The sequence below is a fragment of the Ictalurus punctatus genome, chromosome 6 (genome assembly GCF_001660625.3).
Source record: "Ictalurus punctatus breed USDA103 chromosome 6, Coco_2.0, whole genome shotgun sequence".
Lineage (NCBI taxonomy): Eukaryota > Metazoa > Chordata > Actinopteri > Siluriformes > Ictaluridae > Ictalurus > Ictalurus punctatus.
In genome coordinates, this window is record NC_030421.2 from 7008632 (window position 1) to 7029786 (window position 21155).

Sequence of the window (21155 nt, forward strand, 5' to 3'; positions counted from 1 at the left end):
TTACCTGCTCACAGTTCACTTAGGAACATATGATGTGACACAGCGCGAAGCATATCATCACAATGGGGCGAAAAAAAGTCATCTCTGTGTCTTTCACCATGTGGTTGTGGCTGTTGGTGCCAGATGGGCTGGTTTGAGTATTTCAGAAACTGCTGATGAAGTTTTATGCACAACATTCTCTAGAGTTTACACAAAATGGTGCGAAAAACAAATACACATCCAGTGAGAGGTTGTTCTGTGGACAAAATGCCTTGTTGATGAGAGATGTTTGATGTGGAGAATGGCCAGACTTGTTCAGAAAGCATATGGTTACTCATTACAACTGTGGTGAGCAGAAAGGCATCTCAGATGCCTCAGATGAACACATCAAACATTGAGGCAAATTGGCTACAACTGCAGAAGTCCAGAGTCAGATGCTACATTGGGCAGAAGATCGCACAAACCGAACAGCTGAAGAGAAAAATATCACCTGGTCTTTTGCGAAAGTCTGTGCAAAAGCCTTAGGCCTAGTTTTTTTATAAAATGCTGCTTTACCTTTTTTTTTATTCAGCGTTATCTAAAATGTTTATATTTACATTCTACTGAGTAGTAAACTATTACACCACATTTCTACTAAAAAAAAAACCATCATAGAAACTTCTGTAGTGATACAAGAACTTTAGCAAGTTCTCCAGGAAACCTTTCACACTCCTACTACTTTAGTTCTTGTTTTAATGAGAGTTTATTTTAGTTTAATGAGACTTTAACGAGAAATCAAACTGAAGTGTAGGTCATAACTCTTTTAATGATTCATAATAATTCATAATTAATGTGGTCCTTCAGAGATGTATTGTCTTAAGTGTTGCCTCCAAGCACTATGCATATTTTTTCTGCCCTCTTGTGGACTTTGTCAAATATTTATTTCAGTGTGATATATTTAATATGGCGATGAATCATTTGTCGGAGTTTTTACAATCCGAAGTTCGTTTCAGGCTGAAATATTGTATGAAGTCATAATCGTAAATAACTAAATAATAGAACGTATCTGTCCAAGCAACACATAAATGTGTAGTTAATTCTGAGGATTTCACTATACATGGAACGCAACTCTGAATCCAATGCAATGTGTGGTTAAATATTTCTGCACGTAAACATAGCCCCTCTAATGCATATCACATTTCAAGTTTTTTAACGTACAAGTGTAGAAATTTCAAGAAATTGATGTGGAAAGGTTGAGAACATCTTGAATTTTTTCCCCAGTCAGTCAGTCAGTAAGTCAGTCAATCAGGTCAGTCACTCAGTCAGTCAATCAATCAGGTCAGTCAGTCAGTCAGTCAATCAGGTCAGTCAGTCAGTCAGTCAATCAATCAGGTCAGTCAATCAGTCAGTCAATCAGTCATTCAATCAGTCAGTCAGTCAGGTCAGTCAGTCAGTCAGTCAATCAATCAGGTCAGTCAATCAATCAATCAGTCATTCAATCAGGTCAGTCAGTCAATCAATCAGGTCAGTCAGTCAGTCAATTAGTCAGTCACTCAGTCAGTCAATCAATGTCAGTCAGTCAATCAGACAGTCAGTCAGTCAATCAATCAGACAGTCAGTCAGTCAGTCAATGTCAGTCAATGTCAGTCAGTCAATCAATCAATCAGACAGTCAGTCTGTCAGTCAGTCAGTCAATCAGTCAGTCACTCAGTCAGTCACTCAGTCAGTCAATCAGTCACTCAATCAAATGTATTTATAAATATGCAATAAATAAATAAAAATGTATAAATACATAAAAATGACTGAGTAGATAGATAGATATTTTGTGCACTGATCTTCAGTGGTGCATTTAGATGTTTGTTTGTTCATTTGCAAATTTTTACTTACACACGGTTCAGATCAGTTATTAAGTTGTGTACCCTAGACAGCTAAGCAAGACATCTTATTTTTATTAAGAAATGCTGTATTTATCGAAGACCCTCAGATATTTGGCTTTATATCTCAGCATTGCTGTAGCACTGAATCACAGCAGGCGCTTATCTGCATTTATTACCATTTTCTCATTTTGAGGCTCTTCGTTGTGTTTCACACACTGTTCTGCTGTAACGTGGATGCATAGCTGCGCTGCTAAATTAAAGCACTTTCTTATCTGTTTGTTATTTGAGAAGTACAGATAAACCGATAAAAAAAAGCAAAATATCATCCAGAACCAAAACAAATGAATGGATCGATCCATACACATGTCCGCGCACACACGCACACACACGCACACGCACACACACACATACACACACACACACACACAAACACTCCCTCCCTCAGCCCGATGCTAGGAGCTTTTTAAACAAACAGTATTCTTTTTTTTTAGTTATATCTCCTTCCTTGGCTGCTCACCACATCTGTACAGGAAGCTGTCTATTTTGTTTTCTTCTCGGCTACACCTGCTGTTAGGGGATGAGAGCCTTTCACTCCGGCGTAGCTCTTCTCAGATGTCTTATTGAAGCCAGAAACAGGAATATATGCCAGCTGGAGTTGAGCTGCCAAAGCTTCTCTCTCATCAGGAGGCTGGAATTGTTGTCTGCCACATTGTCTCAGGTGATAGATGAACAGGAATAGATTTTAAACCCCATGTGTTATGGTGAGATCGAAATGCTTATTCGATTCCAAACAATTATTAGATATTTGGAGATGGGAAGATAGGGTTAGGGTTAGTGTTGATAGATGCATGGATGGATAATTTGGTTGGACAGACCGACAGTCTTTCAGGTCCAGTAGTGATCAGTGATGTGGAACAAAATGTCGTCCACCCCGAGCAGCACAGTGGGTTTATCCCTGCTGTCTGGAATATGACACATCAATCAGCATGACCTTCAGAGTGAACTATAATCGTCATTAGCCTTGTCATGATCTCATCGTTTAGACTTCTCAATTATAGAATCCCAAATGCCTGCGGCCAAAAAAAGCATTTGAGATTCATCACACAGTGTATAAAGCTGTTGGATGGAAGATTATTGAATTTCACCCCGTCTGGTAGAAATATGCCTTTGCATGCTAATAACAGAAGAGCATTTCTTCTGAACGTTGTCTAGTTCAGTTCTAAAATCAGCATCAGAAATATGTTCACACACAAAGTTTCCACACACAGGAAAACCACACATACTAATATAATAAAAGTGATAATCACTAATGGTCCACTGACAAACTCTTTAGTATGGTAGTATGCAATTTGGGATGCTTTCCAAGTATTTGTCACTCTGATATATAACTATCCACTTCCATTAAAAAACAACAACAAAAAAAATTATTGTGCACATCAATGTGATCGTAACAGAGTATTAATTGAAAGATCAAAACTTATTGATTTCTCCTCTGTAATCTGCCTGCACATTGAAGATGCTCCACAAATCACTGACACTGACACAATCTAGCTAGATTATAACTATATAGACATCGGTGTAGAGAAGAAAACACCTCTGCTCGCTTCTGATGTGTGTATTTTTACTTCCTGATCCGTGTTCTCTTTTAGTTGACTGTCATTCACTAGAGCTCACCCAAATTACAGAATAATTAAATGCCTTACCTGTTCAGCAAGTAAATCTAAAACTCCAGCATGCATTAATCTATTTTCCTGTTGTAGTAGAACACCGCACTCTCTCCTGATTGGCTGTGGTTCCTTGCAGTCACCATGTATTTAGACTTCTTTCATCTCTAAATCTGGAGCACGATGATGTTTAACATATCTGAACTGGCATTTGACATGTAAATAGAAATAATGGATGTGTCATACAGGATTACATGATTTATATTGTGACTCACAGCAGCCCCAGAACAAACAAAAAATCCTGTGGACTATAGCTTTAAAATGAATGCAAACTGGATTATATTATATACATATAACTTCCTTTCACAGTTCTTTCCAGATCGGTGAAATAGTCATTTTTATTCCTCTAAGTTATAGTCTAAAAGTGTTTACCACATTGCAGTCCAATTCTTCAAACCGCACTAATTATACTTATCATTAGACCACATGGGCTACAGACAAATTTTAATATGACTCACTCCATTAAATAATCTGCTGTAACTCATACTCTAATGTTGGTCACAGACTATTTTTCAGCAAAGTACCAAAACACGCAGGAGACGAATTACAGCTGCACCCAGGAAGAGAGTGTTATATTACACCCGTTTGAGCATCACTGTGCTGGCTGCCTGTTTAAAACCGGCCTCAGTATACATTTGTCGAGTTTACAAAACCCTGTAGCTCTGTATACTAGATAGGCTGTGTTTCAAATCCAGGTTTGTGATCATTAGCTCCTGCACTGCAGAGCGTAAGTGATGAAATTATTTGATTAAGCTTTAAAACTCGGGAACTTGCTGTTACTACTACCAAAAACATCTAACAATTAGTGCTGTTATTTTAATTGACTTTTCATTTTGCTTTATGCATTTAGTTGTAGATGTAGTCTTCCTTGTAATTCCTTTGTCATTTTAATTCAATCTTTAATCCATATTTTATCACAAAGTAGGCTCACAAAAAAAAGGATTTATGGCTGAATGTGTGAATCATCCTGGGAGGGAAACTGGGCCATTTTTGCAACGCTCTTGGCCTTGTGGTTCAGTGGTGAGGATAATTTGTGATACGCTTTCTGGTGGTTGAGTGGCTTTCTGAGGAGCACAACAGCAGCTCACAGTGGCCACACAAGGGAACTGCTCAGACACTATTATTATTATTATTATTGACTGAGATTTAATGTAGTTTTCTGAATATCACAGTATCTGAATACAATTTGTCAGAGCTATTAAATGCTGTAAGACTGCTCCAGAAGTAAAATATAATTACTATTAGTTGTAGTATTAGTAAATTACTATAAGTGTTAGTTGTATTACTTTTAGAAGTATTGTTGTTCTTGGTGGTGTTAGTAGTAGTACTCATTTCTGTTCTGATTTCTGTATCATGGCATACTGTAATAAGAAAGCTTGGAGACGGGAGTGTAGAATCACATTTATTCATCTTCAGCAACTTAGCGGATGGCTCAGAGAGCAGCTGAACAGGCTGAAATTACACACATTGGAAGGGACATTAGGTTTTGTAATTACCGGTGTTTGAACTAAACCCCAGCATGGGCAGGAAAAACGTGAGGCACTATGACACAAGCCCAGGAAGTGCAGTGAGGAGGCTGCGAGTGTGTTTCAGTCGAACATTTTGTCTAGACAGTGTTTAACACCATCGGCAGCACTGCTGGTTTGACTGCTTTCAGATCTGTTACGCAGTGTGTTGTTGCACAGTAAGCAGAATGACAGAGCTTCACACTTTGACGTAGTTATCAAAGGTGTATTAAAGCTTCTTTTTTTATAACTTAGAAATTCTAATTGAGAGTAGAATGTTTGCAGCTAGGGCTGCGCTGTGATATATATATATATATATATATATATATATATATATATATATATATATATATATATATATATATATATATATATAATGTGGCATTCCCTTTGTATAGTGTTTTTTTTCTTTGTGAAAATCTTGTGTGTCTGGTCTATTATTTATTTAACGATCTGTTAGAACAGTTTAAAGAACATTCACATTGTCTTGTTGCTCTAATACCGACTTTACACTTCCCCGGTCTCATACTGCGCTGCTGCTCTTGTACGTTGTCATCTTCTCACGTTGTTTACTTCTGTATTTGTTATGTCCTCAGTTTCTGGGGAACACGGAGGTCGATCAGCCCAAAGGAACAGAGGTGGTGAGAGATGCAGTTCGAAAACTCAAGGTTAGTGAGTGCTTAATGACTGTTTAAGACCTTATCCTTACACTGACCGTGTGCGTACACGGCCAAGAATAGCAGTCCTGAAACTTGTTTATCTGAGTGAACAGTGGTGCCAGTAGTGCACCCTGTTCTCTGTGTTCTCAGAGTTCCCTCATCAGCCTCAGTAAATGGTGTGTAATAACTGCAGATGTGCTTCTGTTATTTCCCTCTTATATACACTAATCTGAACAGCAGCTTTACAGTACAGACCAATCACTGAGTGATGGATAGATGGATGGATAAACCCACAAACATGGTCATACACTTGATTTAATCTGCACTTCTAACCTCAATAATGTCTGTTCATCTGACTCAAGGTTAGCTATATCTGACCATAAATGTATTGAGTTTAGTATCAGCATACCACTGTAGATATTGTATCGTAACCTTAATGCTGTTGACCCTGTTTGTTTCTCTGCTCTATTGATGATTCACTGAACCTTACCTGTCCTCACAGATTAACTATAACTATCTCGGGTGCTATTGAAGATCAAGCCCCTATTAAAACTAGGCTGGTACCATCCGGTGACCATTCCTCCTCATGGTTCACCCCGGAACTCCTTAGCCATATCCGAACATCGACTTAAATATAAAACAACCATAAATTCCAAATGCTCTTCATGTCTGTCTTGTCAACAGAAATGCAAGTTCAATTCAATTCAATTCAATTCAATTTTATTTGTATAGCGCTTTTTACAATAGACATTGTCTCAAAGCAGCTTTACAGAAATATCAACATGGTATACAGATATTAAAGGTGCGAATTTATCCCAACTGAGCAAGCCACTGAGTGGCGACGGTGGCAAGGAAAAACTCCCTAAGATGTTTTAAGAGGAAGAAACCTTGAGAGGAACCCGACTCAGAAGGGAACCCGTCCTCATCTGGGTAACAACAGTTTAGTGTGAAAAAGTTAATTATGGATTTATATGAAGTCTGTATGGCGTTAGGAGCAGCCGTAGTCCCAGCAGTCTGGAATTAAAGAAGATTTGAGCTCCATCCAGAGGCAGAAAGGATCTGGATCTCTAGTATCTCCATAAATTCGTGTGGGGCTCGGCGAAAGGAGAGAGGGAGAAAAAAGATAATTATGACTGCGAAGTAGTAGAACAGAATCTAGTCAGGGTAGGCTTGACTAAACAAATACGTTTTAAGCTTAGACTTAAACACTGAGACTGTGTCTGAGTCCCGAACACTAATAGGAAGACTGTTCCATAACTGTGGGGCAAGTTGCCGACCAAAAGCTCTTCATTTTGTTCTACGGTTAACCGGCTAATTCACCCACCTGCAAACAATGTTACAGCATCAGATGAGCTCTGTTGCTCGTTCCTACATTTTTTTTCCATCAAAAAATCGACAATGTGTGCTTTTGGAGCATCGCATTCCAGATTTAGTCCCTCCTTTGCTGTTATAATAGTAGCCTCCACTTTTCTGGGAAGGCTTTCCGGTAGATTTTGGAGCGTGCAATGCCCCTGTGCACAAAGCCAGGTCCATGAAGACGTGGCTTGCTAAAGTTGGCGTGTTAGAATCACATCACATACAGATATTATGATAAGGTGTCCACATACATTTGGCCATATACTGTAGTGTATATATATATATATATATATATATATATATATATATATATATATATATATATATATATATAGTAGCTCATACTGATGGTTGGGCAGAAAACAAACTAGCAAATAAATACATAAATGCCAGGGTTGTACAGATTGTTAGTTTAATATCCGAGCTGCAAAATCTGTTTTGCTCTGAGTCTTGCTCTGTTCTAAATACATTTTGATGTGTGCAGTTTCAAAGACACATAAAGAAGTCAGAGGGACAGAAGATCCCCAAAGTGGAGTTACAAATCTCAATCTACGGAGTGAAGATACTAGATCCCAAAACAAAGGTGTGTTCATAATCAGTCTGTATATGCATTGTAGTTTCTCTCTCTCTCTCTCTCTCTCTCTCTCTCTCTCTCTCTCTCAGATGTAAAGACCTATGTGGCCAGGAAGTGAGCATTCATATCGATTTTTATTTACTGTCACTCTGTGATACTTATCTGCAGGACTCATCTGAATGCTGCCTCACTCGATAATAAGATTGTCCGTATCAACTCTTTTAGATTTATCCTGCAGATATCTAAAAGAAGTTTTTTTTTTTAATGTAATGTAAGAGGAAGAATTGTAAAATCCTTCAGATACCTCTTTCATCACCCTGCAGAACCTAGCGCAGTACCAAATTAAATTCAGACACAGTTATTGTCTATATGATGTACAGTGGTCTCAAATGGATCAGGATGCAGATGCTCAGGGTGTTTTATATCTGATACAGAAACAGCTGGTGTGTTTTCATCTTTTAATAGAATATGCGCTGCTGTTGTATTGATGTTTGCTGTCGGGTAATCCATCTTCTGCTTTCACCCCTCCTCCTTTCTGAATAATCGCTTTTCTCCAGTACAGCTATGTGCCTCATGCTGCAGCATCCTTCCTTCTGTTATAGCCATAACACCGAACAACACCCGATCAATTCACTGCTGTACAACCTACAGCACTCCACAAACCTGAACTAAACTTCAGCTGAGTTTAAAACACGATGCTCTTATTGCACTACACATTTGAAATGTCGAGCAATGAGCCCAGTGGTGAGTGATTTGAAAATCTATTCTGTGAAGGATAAAACACTTGAGGGTGCACTGTTAGAGGAAAAAAATTAGCGATGTGATGTGGCCTGACTCTACTCATTACGGTTACCATACCTGAGGTGGATTATTTTCCAATAACAGCATGTCCTGTAGTGTTTTATTCTTCTTATACAACAGCAATTTGCTGAAGCTAACATAAAAAAAATAAAATAAAAATAAAGCATAGCTCATAGTACTTTCACCCATTTATGTTGTTGAATGTCTGCAAAAACAAATTGGTTCTTGTTATCACTAACGCTATAGCACTTCTCATCAAATGACTTTCTTGAAGTTGATAAGACGGAAAAAGCAAAAATGCTCTTCCCTAAAGACTTTCCTTTGATGGAAAATGCACCGCTTTACCTCTGAATGTTACGAACTGCCTGTTACACCCTTTTCTTCTTAATCAACAGTTTGACATGGGAAGACTTTACGCTGTCCCGTTTCTCAGTAACATGGCGTTTCAGGTGGACATACAGTACGTCACTTATTTGACTCTCATATATTATTAAATGAACTACGTCTTCTCTTCCCAGGAAGTGCAGCACAATTGCCAGTTGCACCGGATATCCTTCTGCGCAGACGATAAAACAGACAAAAGGATATTCACGTTTATCTGCAAAGACTCCGAATCTAACAAACATCTCTGCTACGTGTTCGACAGTGAAAAATGTGTAAGATGATACACGCTCATCGCTCATTGTTGTGATTGCTGCGAATCACTTGAACTGTGAAATGGATGGGGAGCTAAGGTGTGATTTTAGTTCTATATGGCTGTTTTCAGTGCTGACGTAAGCACATGAAGTGAGGATTTATTACTTCAATTGCACAGATTGGTATCCAGACCTCAGATGTAACTATAAACGTTTTATTTTATTTTTATTTTTTTAATGATTTTTTTTTTTAAGAGATCTAGGCAGTTGTTGTACTGGAATTTATTCCAGTTTTGTGCTGTATATATTTTTATGGTTATTTATACAGTGCTTGGCATCTTCTCATTCACATCTTCATATTTGTTTTTCTTTTTTTTTTATGTTCTACTGTATGACATTTGACAGAAAAGGAGAAAAATGCAATTTCTTACATTAATAAATTTACTCTCCCTTTTTTTTTGGGTGCTTATGTTTAACGGCTGTGGTCTAAACTCTATTGAAACACTCTATTGAAGAACAATCTGGCAACCTCAGAGGTGACCTTGGACGAAAAGAGTAAATATTGATGTAACGTTTGAACTCAAGTCACCGGCAGCTGTTTGAAAAATGACAGATTTTTATATTATGCCAATATTAATAAGCAGGATTAATATGTAGAAAAGTGCTGCACTGTATTAAGACAACCAAAAATGCCCGTGTCTTCCTTGTGCTTCTTTAGGCAGAAGAGATCACTTTGACTATTGGCCAGGCGTTTGATCTGGCATACAAAAAGTTCTTGGAGTCGGGAGGGAAAGACGTGGAGACGAGGAAACAGATAGCAAGCTTGCAGAAAAGAGTAAGATTGAAGATGTTGTAGCTTTTTCCTTTTTCCTCATACACATCCACTGTAATGACAGCACTTCAAGTCTTCAACCAGCACCTAGCCTGAAAATTGCTTTTTTATAATAATAATAATAATAATAATAATAATAATAATAATAATAATAATAATAATAATTTTAAAAAAGGTAAAACAACAACAAAAAAAATTGACTTCACTCTTCTCCACACAGATTCAGGAGCTGGAGACAGAAAACTCTGAATTGAAAAAACAGTTGCAAACGCTTGAGGAACAACTGCTTATCGCTCCGGTTCCTCCTGTAAGGACTGCATGGAGTGTGTGTGTGTGTGTGTGAGTGTGAGTGTGGGAGAGAGAGAAAATGCTGTGTAGTAACTGCTTCTTAAAATCTCTGAGCTATCTGATCTCTTTTCCTGCAGTTGCTTCACATTAACTCTACTAACGAGGCGTACATGCTGCAGAGACCCTCGTCTCTCTTCTGGTGTCACAATCTGACCTCCTTCTCCTGTCTAGAAATCTCTTCTGTCACACTAACGCCAATGAGCTCTCCTGACTCCAGCTTATCGGCTGGAGTTTTGACTCCTCCTCCCGCCAAACCTGCTCTGCCAAAGCCTCTCACTGGAGCAGGGGTCCCTCGGCCAAAAGTAACAGCCAAAACAAAGCCAAACATTTTATTTCTCTTCCTCTGTCACTTATTTTCTTCTCTTTTTTCCTCTTTTCTATACTATTGTAATTGTATGCACGAGCATTATCTTATCATCATGCATAATTCCAAGTCAGTGTTTCAAAAAACAATTATAGCACAGAAACACTTTTATTTATAGGTTTATCCACTTAATAACATTTTTACAAATATTGAGCATGTTTCCTATGGAAAGGAAGTGTATACCAAGAATGAAGCACGACAGGGCTTATCCCTTTGAAATATAATCAACGACAGGATGGTGTGATTCAGCGTGTTAAGAAGTGGAGTTACAGTTACCTTGCTGTAGTTGACTATTTTCAATACAGCAATTTTTCAGCAGTTACATTTTTTTTTATTATTATTAATTGAAAAACATGACACTTTTGATCTGTTTATGCACTGCATGACCAAAAGTATGTGGACACCCAACCATATGTGGAAAGTGTCCTTCGTTACAGTTACAGCATTTGGCACACACCCTTTATCCAGATCATCTTACATTTTATTTAATTTATAAATCTGAGCAGTTGAGGGCCTTGCTCAAGGGCCAAACAGTGGTAGTTTGGTTTGAACTCATGACCTTCTGATCAACAGCCCAATGTGTTAACCACTGTGCTACCACTTCCCATGGAATAAAGAGGTCCAAATCTATTCCAGCATGGCAGTGCCCCTGTGCACAGGCTTTATAGCCAGCCGATGAGTCCACTCCTTCATGCCAAACAATTTAAGCTTGTTTATATTCTTAGGTTCGCGCATGCGGACTTCCCTGTTCAACATTGCCTCATTATCTTATTTAAAGCTACAGTATATATGGCTATACGTTAACCTCCTGGCAGAGGCAACCAGATTTTGAACTGAAATATCCTGGTAATTTAGCAGAACTTTTGCTCATTTTTTGTCAAGCGTGCCTATAGTACTGAAGGACACTGTATATTACACTATAATATTTCTACCTGTTTAATGCACACAGATAAGGTTATACTGTATATGTATATATACAGTATGTGGCTCAGTTAATTAAAGGGTTACGAAACAACTGTTTTATTTTATTTGATGAAACATTTATAATAAAATCTGAACAGATGTGGTTAATACGCAAGAAAACTGCAAATACTGTACTATAGAGTGCTATAAATATAGAAGTTATTGATCTTGCCGTTGCTTATCTTTTTGGCAGGGGGGTAACAACTCCAAAGTTCCCACGGATATTTTCGACATGGTTCCGTTTTCTCCAGTGGCACCTCTGGTTCCACTCCCAGCTAGTAATTCTTCACCTCCTCCACCTCCAGCAAGACCGACAGAGATCAGTCAGTTTCTTCTAATTGAGATCATTTAATCATCAAATAATCAAATCTGTCTTTCTTTTATTCATTTATCATTCATGGTGTTTTGAACCGTTAACAATAAAAGTGTAACCTGGTCGACATTTAGGATCAGCTGGCCTCTAGACTCTGTATAACCAAATGATCTTAATACAATAGGAGAAAAAATATTCTATATTAAGATATTCTGAAGAATCTCGCACTGACAGTGCAGTTGTGAATGGGATTGCATTAAATTTTTCCATGTATGATGAAATCCGGTGTAATTGCTATCTGGACTACTAAAGACTATTTCCCTACTTCTTCATCCTTCTGATTTAATCGTGTTTGATAAACAGATCGAGTGACCAATAAAGCATCCTCAAAGTCTTAATGTGTTCAGTTAGAACCATATTTCCATCAGCTGGAGCTCTATCAGTATTCACGATAAAGGTTGGGAAGGTTATTTTCTCCGATGTGGTCCATTATACGTTACTGATTAAAACTGCAGTCAACAGATTAAATCATCTCACTAATGTATTACAGTCATAGCGTCGTGCTGATTACATGGCATTAGTTTTTCATCCTTTTCTGATTGAAGTTTAGTTAAAACGTTGTTCATTTTATATTTTCTAAAGCGCAAATGTAACACGTCCAGTGAGCATAAAGACATTTTCATGGCTAGTGAAAGTCTCTTAAACGAAACCTCTGCCCTGAAACACATTAAATATGTTTAGACTGGAATATTTGTGATGTGTTTAGAGATTCTAGTGCTAATTCTTTGGTTGTTAGCTCCTAAAAACAAAAAAACTAAGAGCTTCTTTTCTCACTCACCATTTTCCAACTACATTTAACATCATATGAATGAGAAATCCCGTGCAGACGTAGTGACCAGCAGTGGTGCTGAGGTACGGCAGAGACTTATCTCGGCTAGTTAGTGATCTTAGCGATGACCAACATTGACGGTGGTATTAGTATGACGCTTTGGAAGCTGATCAGAGTGAGCACAGTGTACATATGAGGAGGTGAAAGAGCTAGACGAGCCTAAGGACTAAAGCACTGCTGCATCGCTCTCTATAGGTTTAGATGTACTGAGGGAGAAATCCTACTCGTGCCACTATCAGCAGTAGTCAAACGGCATTGTGGGTAATGTAGGAAGCTGTTAACCAAAGTGAAGATAAAACATATCAGCGAAAGGAGTTTAAACCAAAAAGTCAGCTCATAACCTCATAAATAAATCCTAAATAAGTCTGAACATTTAACTTAAGAAAATATCAATCACAAGTTGTGTTCAATCACAAGCCATGAAACAAAATATATTTATATTTTTATTATTTATATTATATTTAGAAATAAAATAAAGGCAGGTCTCAGTTTATGAAAATCAACCAATATCATCTTTTTATGGCCCTTCAAGCCTGACCAGCCCAATCCTGGACATTAGTTGCTCAGTACTCACTGTATAAAGCGTGACTCTCTTCTCAAACATTAAATATGGTCTCTGATTTTATATTTGTAGTTCATAACCCTGGTATTGATTTATTATGCCTATATCAACTTAGTCAGCGTTGTTGATGGCATTATGTCCATGTTGTTTCCTTTAGGGAGGGACCTGTTTGGTGCCGAGCCCTTTGACCCTTTCACTTGCGGTGGTGCCGACTTTCCCCCAGACGTCCAGTCGCGGCTGGATGAGATGCAGGTGACTGCATGTCTCTGAATTATGGACGAATAATTGATGGGCAAAGAAATCATTTAAACAAATGGCCTGCTGTACATAGGCAGCTGCTGGAGCAGACGGTATGTGCTGGCACTGGCACAGAGTACAGACTCCCATCGGTCATTTCCATTCATATCAATCTCTCCTAGCGTTTCTCCAAAGCTGAGTCAGGGATCGTTATGAGGACATGACTTTTTCCACTCTCACTGTAATTAATTTGAGTGTGTTGTCCCAGCTGTGTAGATCCTGCTGTGGCCCTGCTGTGATGTATGAATATAATCCTGCTCTTGGCCTGAACACTGTCTGTACTGAACAAAACTCTGTTGTCTTTGATTTTAGGTATCTGTTTAATTCCTTTAAGTCTCATATTAATGTCCAGTTCTTCAATTTGAAAGCATATCATTCAGTAACTGCTATTAATTATTCAGTAATAGCCTGACCTTTTATAATGCAGTGGCTAGATTAGAACCAGTGCCTTTATAGGGGTGGCAATCTAGGGTGGGGCAAAATGCTAATCTATATCCATAGAAAATGATACAATGTGGTGCCCACTGTCTGTACATGGCCTGAGTAGGATCCCCATTGGACATAAAAGGCAAGGTGCAAAAAAAAAGTCATAGATATCATAACATTAGGCTACATCTTATGACACATGCACCCTAGTGTGGTGAAATATGATGACAGTTATGGGGTTCCATATTTTCCCAACCATTACCTCCCTCCAAAATAATGGTTTTGTCCACTGTCCGTGGTTTGTACGATTGAGGGTGAAGCGCTTAGTTGAGCTGCCGCTTGACAAGAAAATGTCTGGCAAAAATAAACCTAAATCGGGATTCCAAAAATGGCAGGATCGGAAGGTGAGAAAATCAGAGAGAAGGATGAGTGTTTTTAATGAAATACCTAGCAGCACATTTATCATACAGGTTTATGATGTTTGAGCTTAGAGAGTTTGGTTAAATTATAGAGTGCCTATTCAAGTCAAGTGGCTATTCACTAGTGCGTTCCATTGAACGCAACGGAATTCATTTTGTGGAAGAGCATACAAAATCACCCTACTTAACAGTGGCTAATTTGTTATTTGGAGGCATACCATTAGAAGAAGAAGCTTTTATTTGTTACATATACATTACAGCACACTGAAATGATTTTATTTGCATATCCCAGCTTGTTAGGATACAAAATACATACAACAAATTTTCAGAGAGGGTTGCTCAAAGGCCCAACAGCTTGGCACCACTGGGGCTTGAACCCTCAACCTTCTGATCAGTAGCACAGAGACTTAACCATTGAGCCACCACTGTTAGCTGGGGACTATTGGGCTGAAGAACTGAAGAAATTCAGTGTTTGCCTCTAAATCTTGTTAATGCCCACTCATTTGTTTGTTTGTTGTGGTCAATAGGGCTTGGGAATAGTTCACTACAGTGTTAGCTGGCTAAATTTGCTTGTTCCTGCATAACATTAGACTCACTGTCGATTCTCACCACTGGGAAATTTAAGAAATTAATATCCAGAGATATTGTAATGGCTGTTCTGTTATTCTTCAACCTAGCCTATCCAGCGTGATTTACCAACTCATATAGATGATACAAGTCTTACACATTTGCTTCATATGTAATTGACCATCACATCAACATTTGCTGATTGTAATCAGTTGTGTGTTACCAGATAAACAGCACCTTAAAGTCACCAAAAGGGGGCGCCGTCTTACAACACTGAAGGGTTTAAATCATACTTTGAAGTCAATGGTGGTTGAATGGAGAACCCAATGTGACAAATGTCTTCTGGATTTTACTATATATTCATTCTTAGATAAAATAAAAATAAAATTGTATTAAATTAAATATATATATATATATATATATATATATATATATATATATATATATATATATATATATATATATATATATAGAGAGAGAGAGAGAGAGAGAGAGAGAGAGAGAGTAAATATTCACAATATTGTGAAAATATTGAGTAAGTGAGAAATGATGCCCATAAAGACATATCTATGGAGTGCGGGGATCAGCCGGAAGCCGGAAGTGAGCAGTAGGTTGGGCGAACAATCCAGAATGGGATAAGCAGGGAAACGTAATCCAAATACAGGCAAAAACGACCAAAAAAAAGCGTAAAAATCCAAAACATAAACAAAAGCTTGGTGAACGTCAGAGGAAAAGCTGCTGGGTGTTTACTTTGCGAGGCACTGAACTTAACGAGGCCTTTTATAACCTATGATGCAGCACAGTTAGCACTCAGTACTCCGGCGAACGTGAGCGCGTGCATGGTCGGGAAGTGTAGTTCTCGTCAGCCATGTCTGTAGTTGGCACCGCATTCTGGGAAGTGTAGTTGCGAGTTCGCCACAATGAGACAAAGTGAAATATTTCAGGACATGCTTATTGACAACCAGTGCACAGCAATCTGAACAACATGAAACAAAAAAGTCTGTTATGTGAATGTATATGAGAAATAATCTGCTTAGATGTACAGGGAAAAAATATTAGCAAAACAGTAAGATTGTGATATAACCTGTAATATCCTGTCTGCTCTGCTCATTTAGAAAATAATAATAACAATAATAATGATTAAATATCAAAATGCTCCATTGCAATAGGTTTATCAGTATTTCTACAATTTTTTTATTCTAATACTAGCCGTATTTTACACCTCTGTTTTCTGTGTCTTTCCTCTTATTGCTGACAGAGGCAGAGATGGTTTGTATTGTCTCATTCTCACATTTAAATTCATAATTCATTCACTGCTGTCAAACTGCCCTGAACATTTTCATAGAAGTCATTCAAGTGTTTCTTTGTCTATACAGTTTATGCAGATTTAAAAAAACAAAAAAAAAAAACAAAAAAAAAAACCCACTATCATCTTTCTGTCTGTTTGATGTCAGTGCTGAAAAGGCTTGAATGTGAAACACTTGTATTAAAAGTTACAGTATCTCACAAAAGTGAGTACACCCCTCACATTTTTGTAAATATTTGATTATATATTTTCATGTGACAACACTGAAGAAATGACACTGTGCTACAATGTAAAGTAGTGAGTGTACAGCTTGTGTAACAGTGTAAATTCACTGTCCCCTCAAAATAACTCAACACACAGCCATTAATGTCTAAAACGCTGGCAACAAAAGTGAGTACACCCCTAAGTGAAAATGTCCAAATTGGGCCCAAAGTGTCAATATTTTGTGTGGCCACCATTATTTTCCAGCACTGCCTTAACCCTCTTGGGCATGGAGTTCACCAGAGCTTCACAGGTTGCCCCTGGAGTCCTCTTCCACTCCTCCATGACGACATCACAGAGCTGGTGGATGTTCGAGACCTTGTGCTCCTCCACCTTCTGTTTGAGGATGCCCCACAGATGCTCAATAGGGTTTAGGTCTGGAGACATGATTGGCCAGTCCATCACCTTCACCCTCAGCTTCTTTAGCAAGGCAGTGGTCGTCTTGGAGGTGTGTTTGGGGTCGTTATCATGCTGGAATACCGCCCTGCGGCCCAGTGTCCGAAGGGAGGGGATCATGCTCTGCTTCAGTATGTCACAGTACATGTTGGCATTCATGGTTCCCTCAGTGAACTGTAGCTCCCCAGTGCCGGCAGCACTCATGCAGCCCCAGACCATGACACTCCCACCACCATGTTTGACTGTAGGCAAGACACACTTGTCTTTGTACTCCTCACCTGTTTGCCGCCACACACGCTTGACACCATCTGAACCAAATAAGTTTATCGTGGTCTCATCAGACCACAGGACATGGTTCCAGTAATCCATGTCCTTAGTCCGCTTGTCTTCAGCAAACTGTTTGTATTTTTAGTTTAGGTTTTTTTTTTTTTTTTTTTTTTTTTTTAATTGATTGATTCCTGTGTTAAGAAACTTTTAATTAAATATAAAATGTCAAATTAAATGTTTTTGTTCATTTGCCCATTGTCACATCATTTACATTAAAAAAAAAAAAATCTAACCATTATGTTTGTATAGCTTTGACTTTACTGACTGTTTACTCATACTCATTGCATTGTTTTTCTTTTTGTTTGTTTGTTTGTTTGTTTTTTCAGGAGGGGTTCAAAATGGGACTAACAGTAGAGGGCACTGTTTTTTCCCTTGATCCACTCGACGGTCGCTGCTGATGCCAGGAAGACATTTCTTTGTTAACTTAACTGTTCACCCATTTGTAATAAAGTGCCAAAATTTTGGGTCTACAGTCAAGTTGTCAGTGTGTTCTCCCTGAGATTTGTATGTATTTGCGTTTGGTATTTGGTTTACAAAAAGAAAGTATATTGAGAAGCAGAATGCCAGATTGCTATTTTTGTATGAACTGTAACAAGGGCATGGAGGACTGTCTCTCTGTGTGTGTGTGTGTGTGTGTGTGTGTGTGTGTGTGTGTGTGTGTGTGTGTGTGTGTGTGTGTGTGTGTGTGTGTGTGTGTGTGTGTGTGTGTGTGTGTGTGTGTGTGTGTGTGTGTGTGTGTGTGTGGGCACTGATAGATGTAGATAGTAAAACCGATGGTACAACCTGAGAGGAAGGGTTTCATATGGCACACCATGATGTCGATCTTATTTTACACAGATGTTGATCTTTTAATTTGTTCTCACATCAGACAAACGTCCACTTCATGACAGCATGCAGCATCATCTTAATTAATACACTTACAAATACTGGAATATCAATCTTACCCTTTGCTAACTCTAGATTACGTTTCATTTCATTTTTCCCCCTTGTTATTCATCAGAATCATTGTAATATTTTCTTAACTGGACATTAATATTTTTGATGGATTTTATAACTCTGTAGCTGGATTGTTTGTGTAAGAATGTGTACTTGTACTGCATTTTAATTTGGTATTATTATCTATTTTAGTATATTCTTGCACCAGGAAGCACTTTGAGAAAAAAAGTATTCTGTCCATATATTTACCTGTTCTCTTTCCTTTTTTTTTTTTTTTTTGATTTGATTGTATTTTTTTACTTTGTATGCAATATTTTAGCCTTTGCTGTTGTAGTCATTAAAGACAGTAATATGTGAGGTCTGATGTTTTTGCCTATTTTGTTAACCGACCATCCACGGCACAGTTCATGAGGCAGTTTATCAGAAAGCAGATATTTATCCAGGTGTGAATGTTGAAGGGTTTATTTTTTTTGATGTGGCATGGCAAAAAATACTTCACAAAATTGCACAATAATCCTGAGTTTCTGCTTTTTTGCAATCATCACATTTTCAGCGTTTGAACTTGTTTGCATCAGTCCCGTCTTTCAGATTTGAATCGAGAAGTAGTTGTGCGTCTGGTGAATTCTTCATTAAACCTCATCTTCCTCAGCGACCACGTAATGAAACGAGCTGGAGTCATCTTGGATTGCCCATCCCACTGGAATGATCTGGGAAATACTTTTTTTTTCTTTTAGGAAATTCTTTTTATATATTATGCTTCTTTGTGGACGTATCCCCCCCAATCAATTATTTCTTATTAGTGTATACAAAACATATATTAAATAACAAAGTTAAAATAGTAGTCACAAAATAGTCAACACTAATATTTCATTAATATAGTTCAGATTTTACACAGTACAACACAAAGACATTGCTGAATAATGTATTTTAGGAGTACATTAGAAATGTTGTGAGTGTTTATAAGCGAGAACATTTTTGATTACTTATCTTTGAATATGGATGAATTTCTTAAGAATTGATTTTTTTCAGTATTTGAAGAAAAACTTAAAGAAAACATCTCAGAAATGAGATGATGCACCATATTAATTCTCAAATATGTACCAAATGCGTCAATCATATGAATGTACAATTCAGTTTATTGTGCTAAAAAATGTCATGCATCAAAGGAAAAGAGAAATGAAAAGGAATAATAGACACAACCTTGAATGCATATATTTTTAAAAAAAATAATCTTAACAACAGAAAGGACCGTTGGCCTTACTACTGTGTATGTTTTAATTTGCAAAGCAATATACATGAAGGAAAATTCATTTTATAATATATATATATATATATATATATATATATATATATATATATATATATATATATATATATATATATATATATATATATATATATGTTTTGTTTTTTCAGCCAGCCAAATAATTTTTGTATTGTATTTTCTAAGATACTCTAGCAACATTTTTAGAGACTTTTTTTTTTATTTTTTATTTTTTTACAGAAAACAAAAGGAAAGTGCAAAGCTGGTAATGTGGAATATGCTTTAGAAATTATGGGTACTCTACTTTATGCTTAGATGATATCTATATATTACTGTATTTACAAAACATGCTCAAGTTCTGCAGTAGTGGATCCCCAATGAATCCAGTGTGGTTAAAACCCAGAACATAAAATATGACACAAGAACGACCCATGAAACTTTTAGATGAAACTGAGATTCATAATAGTAAACAAACAATAAAAAATAATCAGGTTTTTAATGAGACGCTGAGTTTGTCAGTGTTGAAGAGATTTTATTTGCACCTCCTCACCCTGCTCTGTACCTTTTTTCTTTTCCTGGGAGAAGTGTTGTGACATTACATGGCACCAGTGACTTGTCCCAGTTTGTAAAGACGAGGTAGCTTACGCTAATGACTCGATGTATTCAGTATTTAATGGTCAGTTGCATTCAAATGTCATACAATGCAAATGTAACAGAATAGAGATATCAGTTTTAAGAACAGTTTTCAGGAGAAACCACTCATAATGCCATAAAGCATTTCACCGAAACACATTTTCCTCTATAGCACCATGTGATTTGTTTAAAAACAAAAGTAGAAAAAAAAAAAACTATCACAAAAATATTTAAATGTGTTTCATTTCTAAACTGGTCTAGCCTTTCAAATTGCTGGAATGGATGTCACAGTCTCAAACAGCAGTTGATGGACTGGAGTTCACTCATCTATCTCAGTCAAGCCAAATGGAGCCAAACAAATGCAATTTTTTTTTATTTTAATAGTTTAATTAAAAACTCACTAATAAGGGCCAGTTATTGGAAAGGCGCAATAAATATCCTGCTACAGGGCCGGAACAGTCCACAGTACGTTATGTACAAGGCTGAGCTTGTCAGCAGTCAGTTCAAGAGTCTCAGGATTCTCTTCAATGCATCTTTGCTCATTTTTTTTTACAAAAAACAAACAGGCCCAATATCGATGCCAAACTCCTGATCCGGGCGACCAACGTCTACAGTGGCAATATCCACGATTGGTAACCGCGCCGTTTTCTGTGTCCTGTACTCAAAAACAGTCTTTCCCCAGTTACTGTTTGCTTGCTGTGAAAAGAGAGTAAGAAAGAAGAAAGAGCACTTAATCAGTGAGACACATTGCTGACTCTGAGTGCTAAATATTTTTTCAGAAATTGGATAATTCAGTTTATAATTCCCTCGGGCCTGTATTCAGAGTTAAATAGCTAGATAGATGGATGGATGGATGGATGGATGGATGGATGCAATATGACACAGCATAAAAACAAGTGACAATTAAAACTCACAGAACTAGTTGCCACTGTTGTCAACAAGTCTAGTCCTTCTTGTTACTAA

At 37.5% G+C, this 21155-nt stretch overlaps 2 protein-coding genes across 15 annotated transcripts in view; one reads left to right on the forward strand and one right to left on the reverse strand.

Annotated features, from left to right (window-relative positions):
* gulp1a (GULP PTB domain containing engulfment adaptor 1a) overlaps window positions 1-18652 on the forward strand; it is a 128463-nt gene extending 109811 nt beyond the window's left edge. For 13 of the 14 annotated variants that reach the window (XM_053680773.1, XM_053680771.1, XM_053680770.1 and 10 more), the window contains 8 exons: window positions 5661-5732; window positions 7564-7662; window positions 8973-9110; window positions 9808-9924; window positions 10142-10228; window positions 11790-11919; window positions 13518-13612; window positions 17686-18652. In XM_053680773.1, the coding sequence (XP_053536748.1) occupies window positions 5661-5732; window positions 7564-7662; window positions 8973-9110; window positions 9808-9924; window positions 10142-10228; window positions 11790-11919; window positions 13518-13612; window positions 17686-17757 (810 nt within the window). In that variant the 3' untranslated portion in view covers window positions 17758-18652. Of the gene's footprint in view, window positions 1-5660; window positions 5733-7563; window positions 7663-8972; window positions 9111-9807; window positions 9925-10141; window positions 10229-10346; window positions 10572-11789; window positions 11920-13517; window positions 13613-17685 lie in introns of all 14 variants that reach the window. The other variant, XM_053680781.1, reaches the window with a different exon arrangement.
* Window positions 18653-20213: 1561 nt separating this feature from the next.
* Window positions 20214-21155, reverse strand: part of col5a2a (collagen, type V, alpha 2a) — a 42589-nt gene continuing 41647 nt past the window's right edge. The window contains exon 54 of the mRNA XM_017469854.3: window positions 20214-20888. Coding sequence (XP_017325343.1) covers window positions 20742-20888 — 147 coding nt within the window. The 3' untranslated portion in view covers window positions 20214-20741. The remainder of the gene's footprint in view (window positions 20889-21155) is intronic.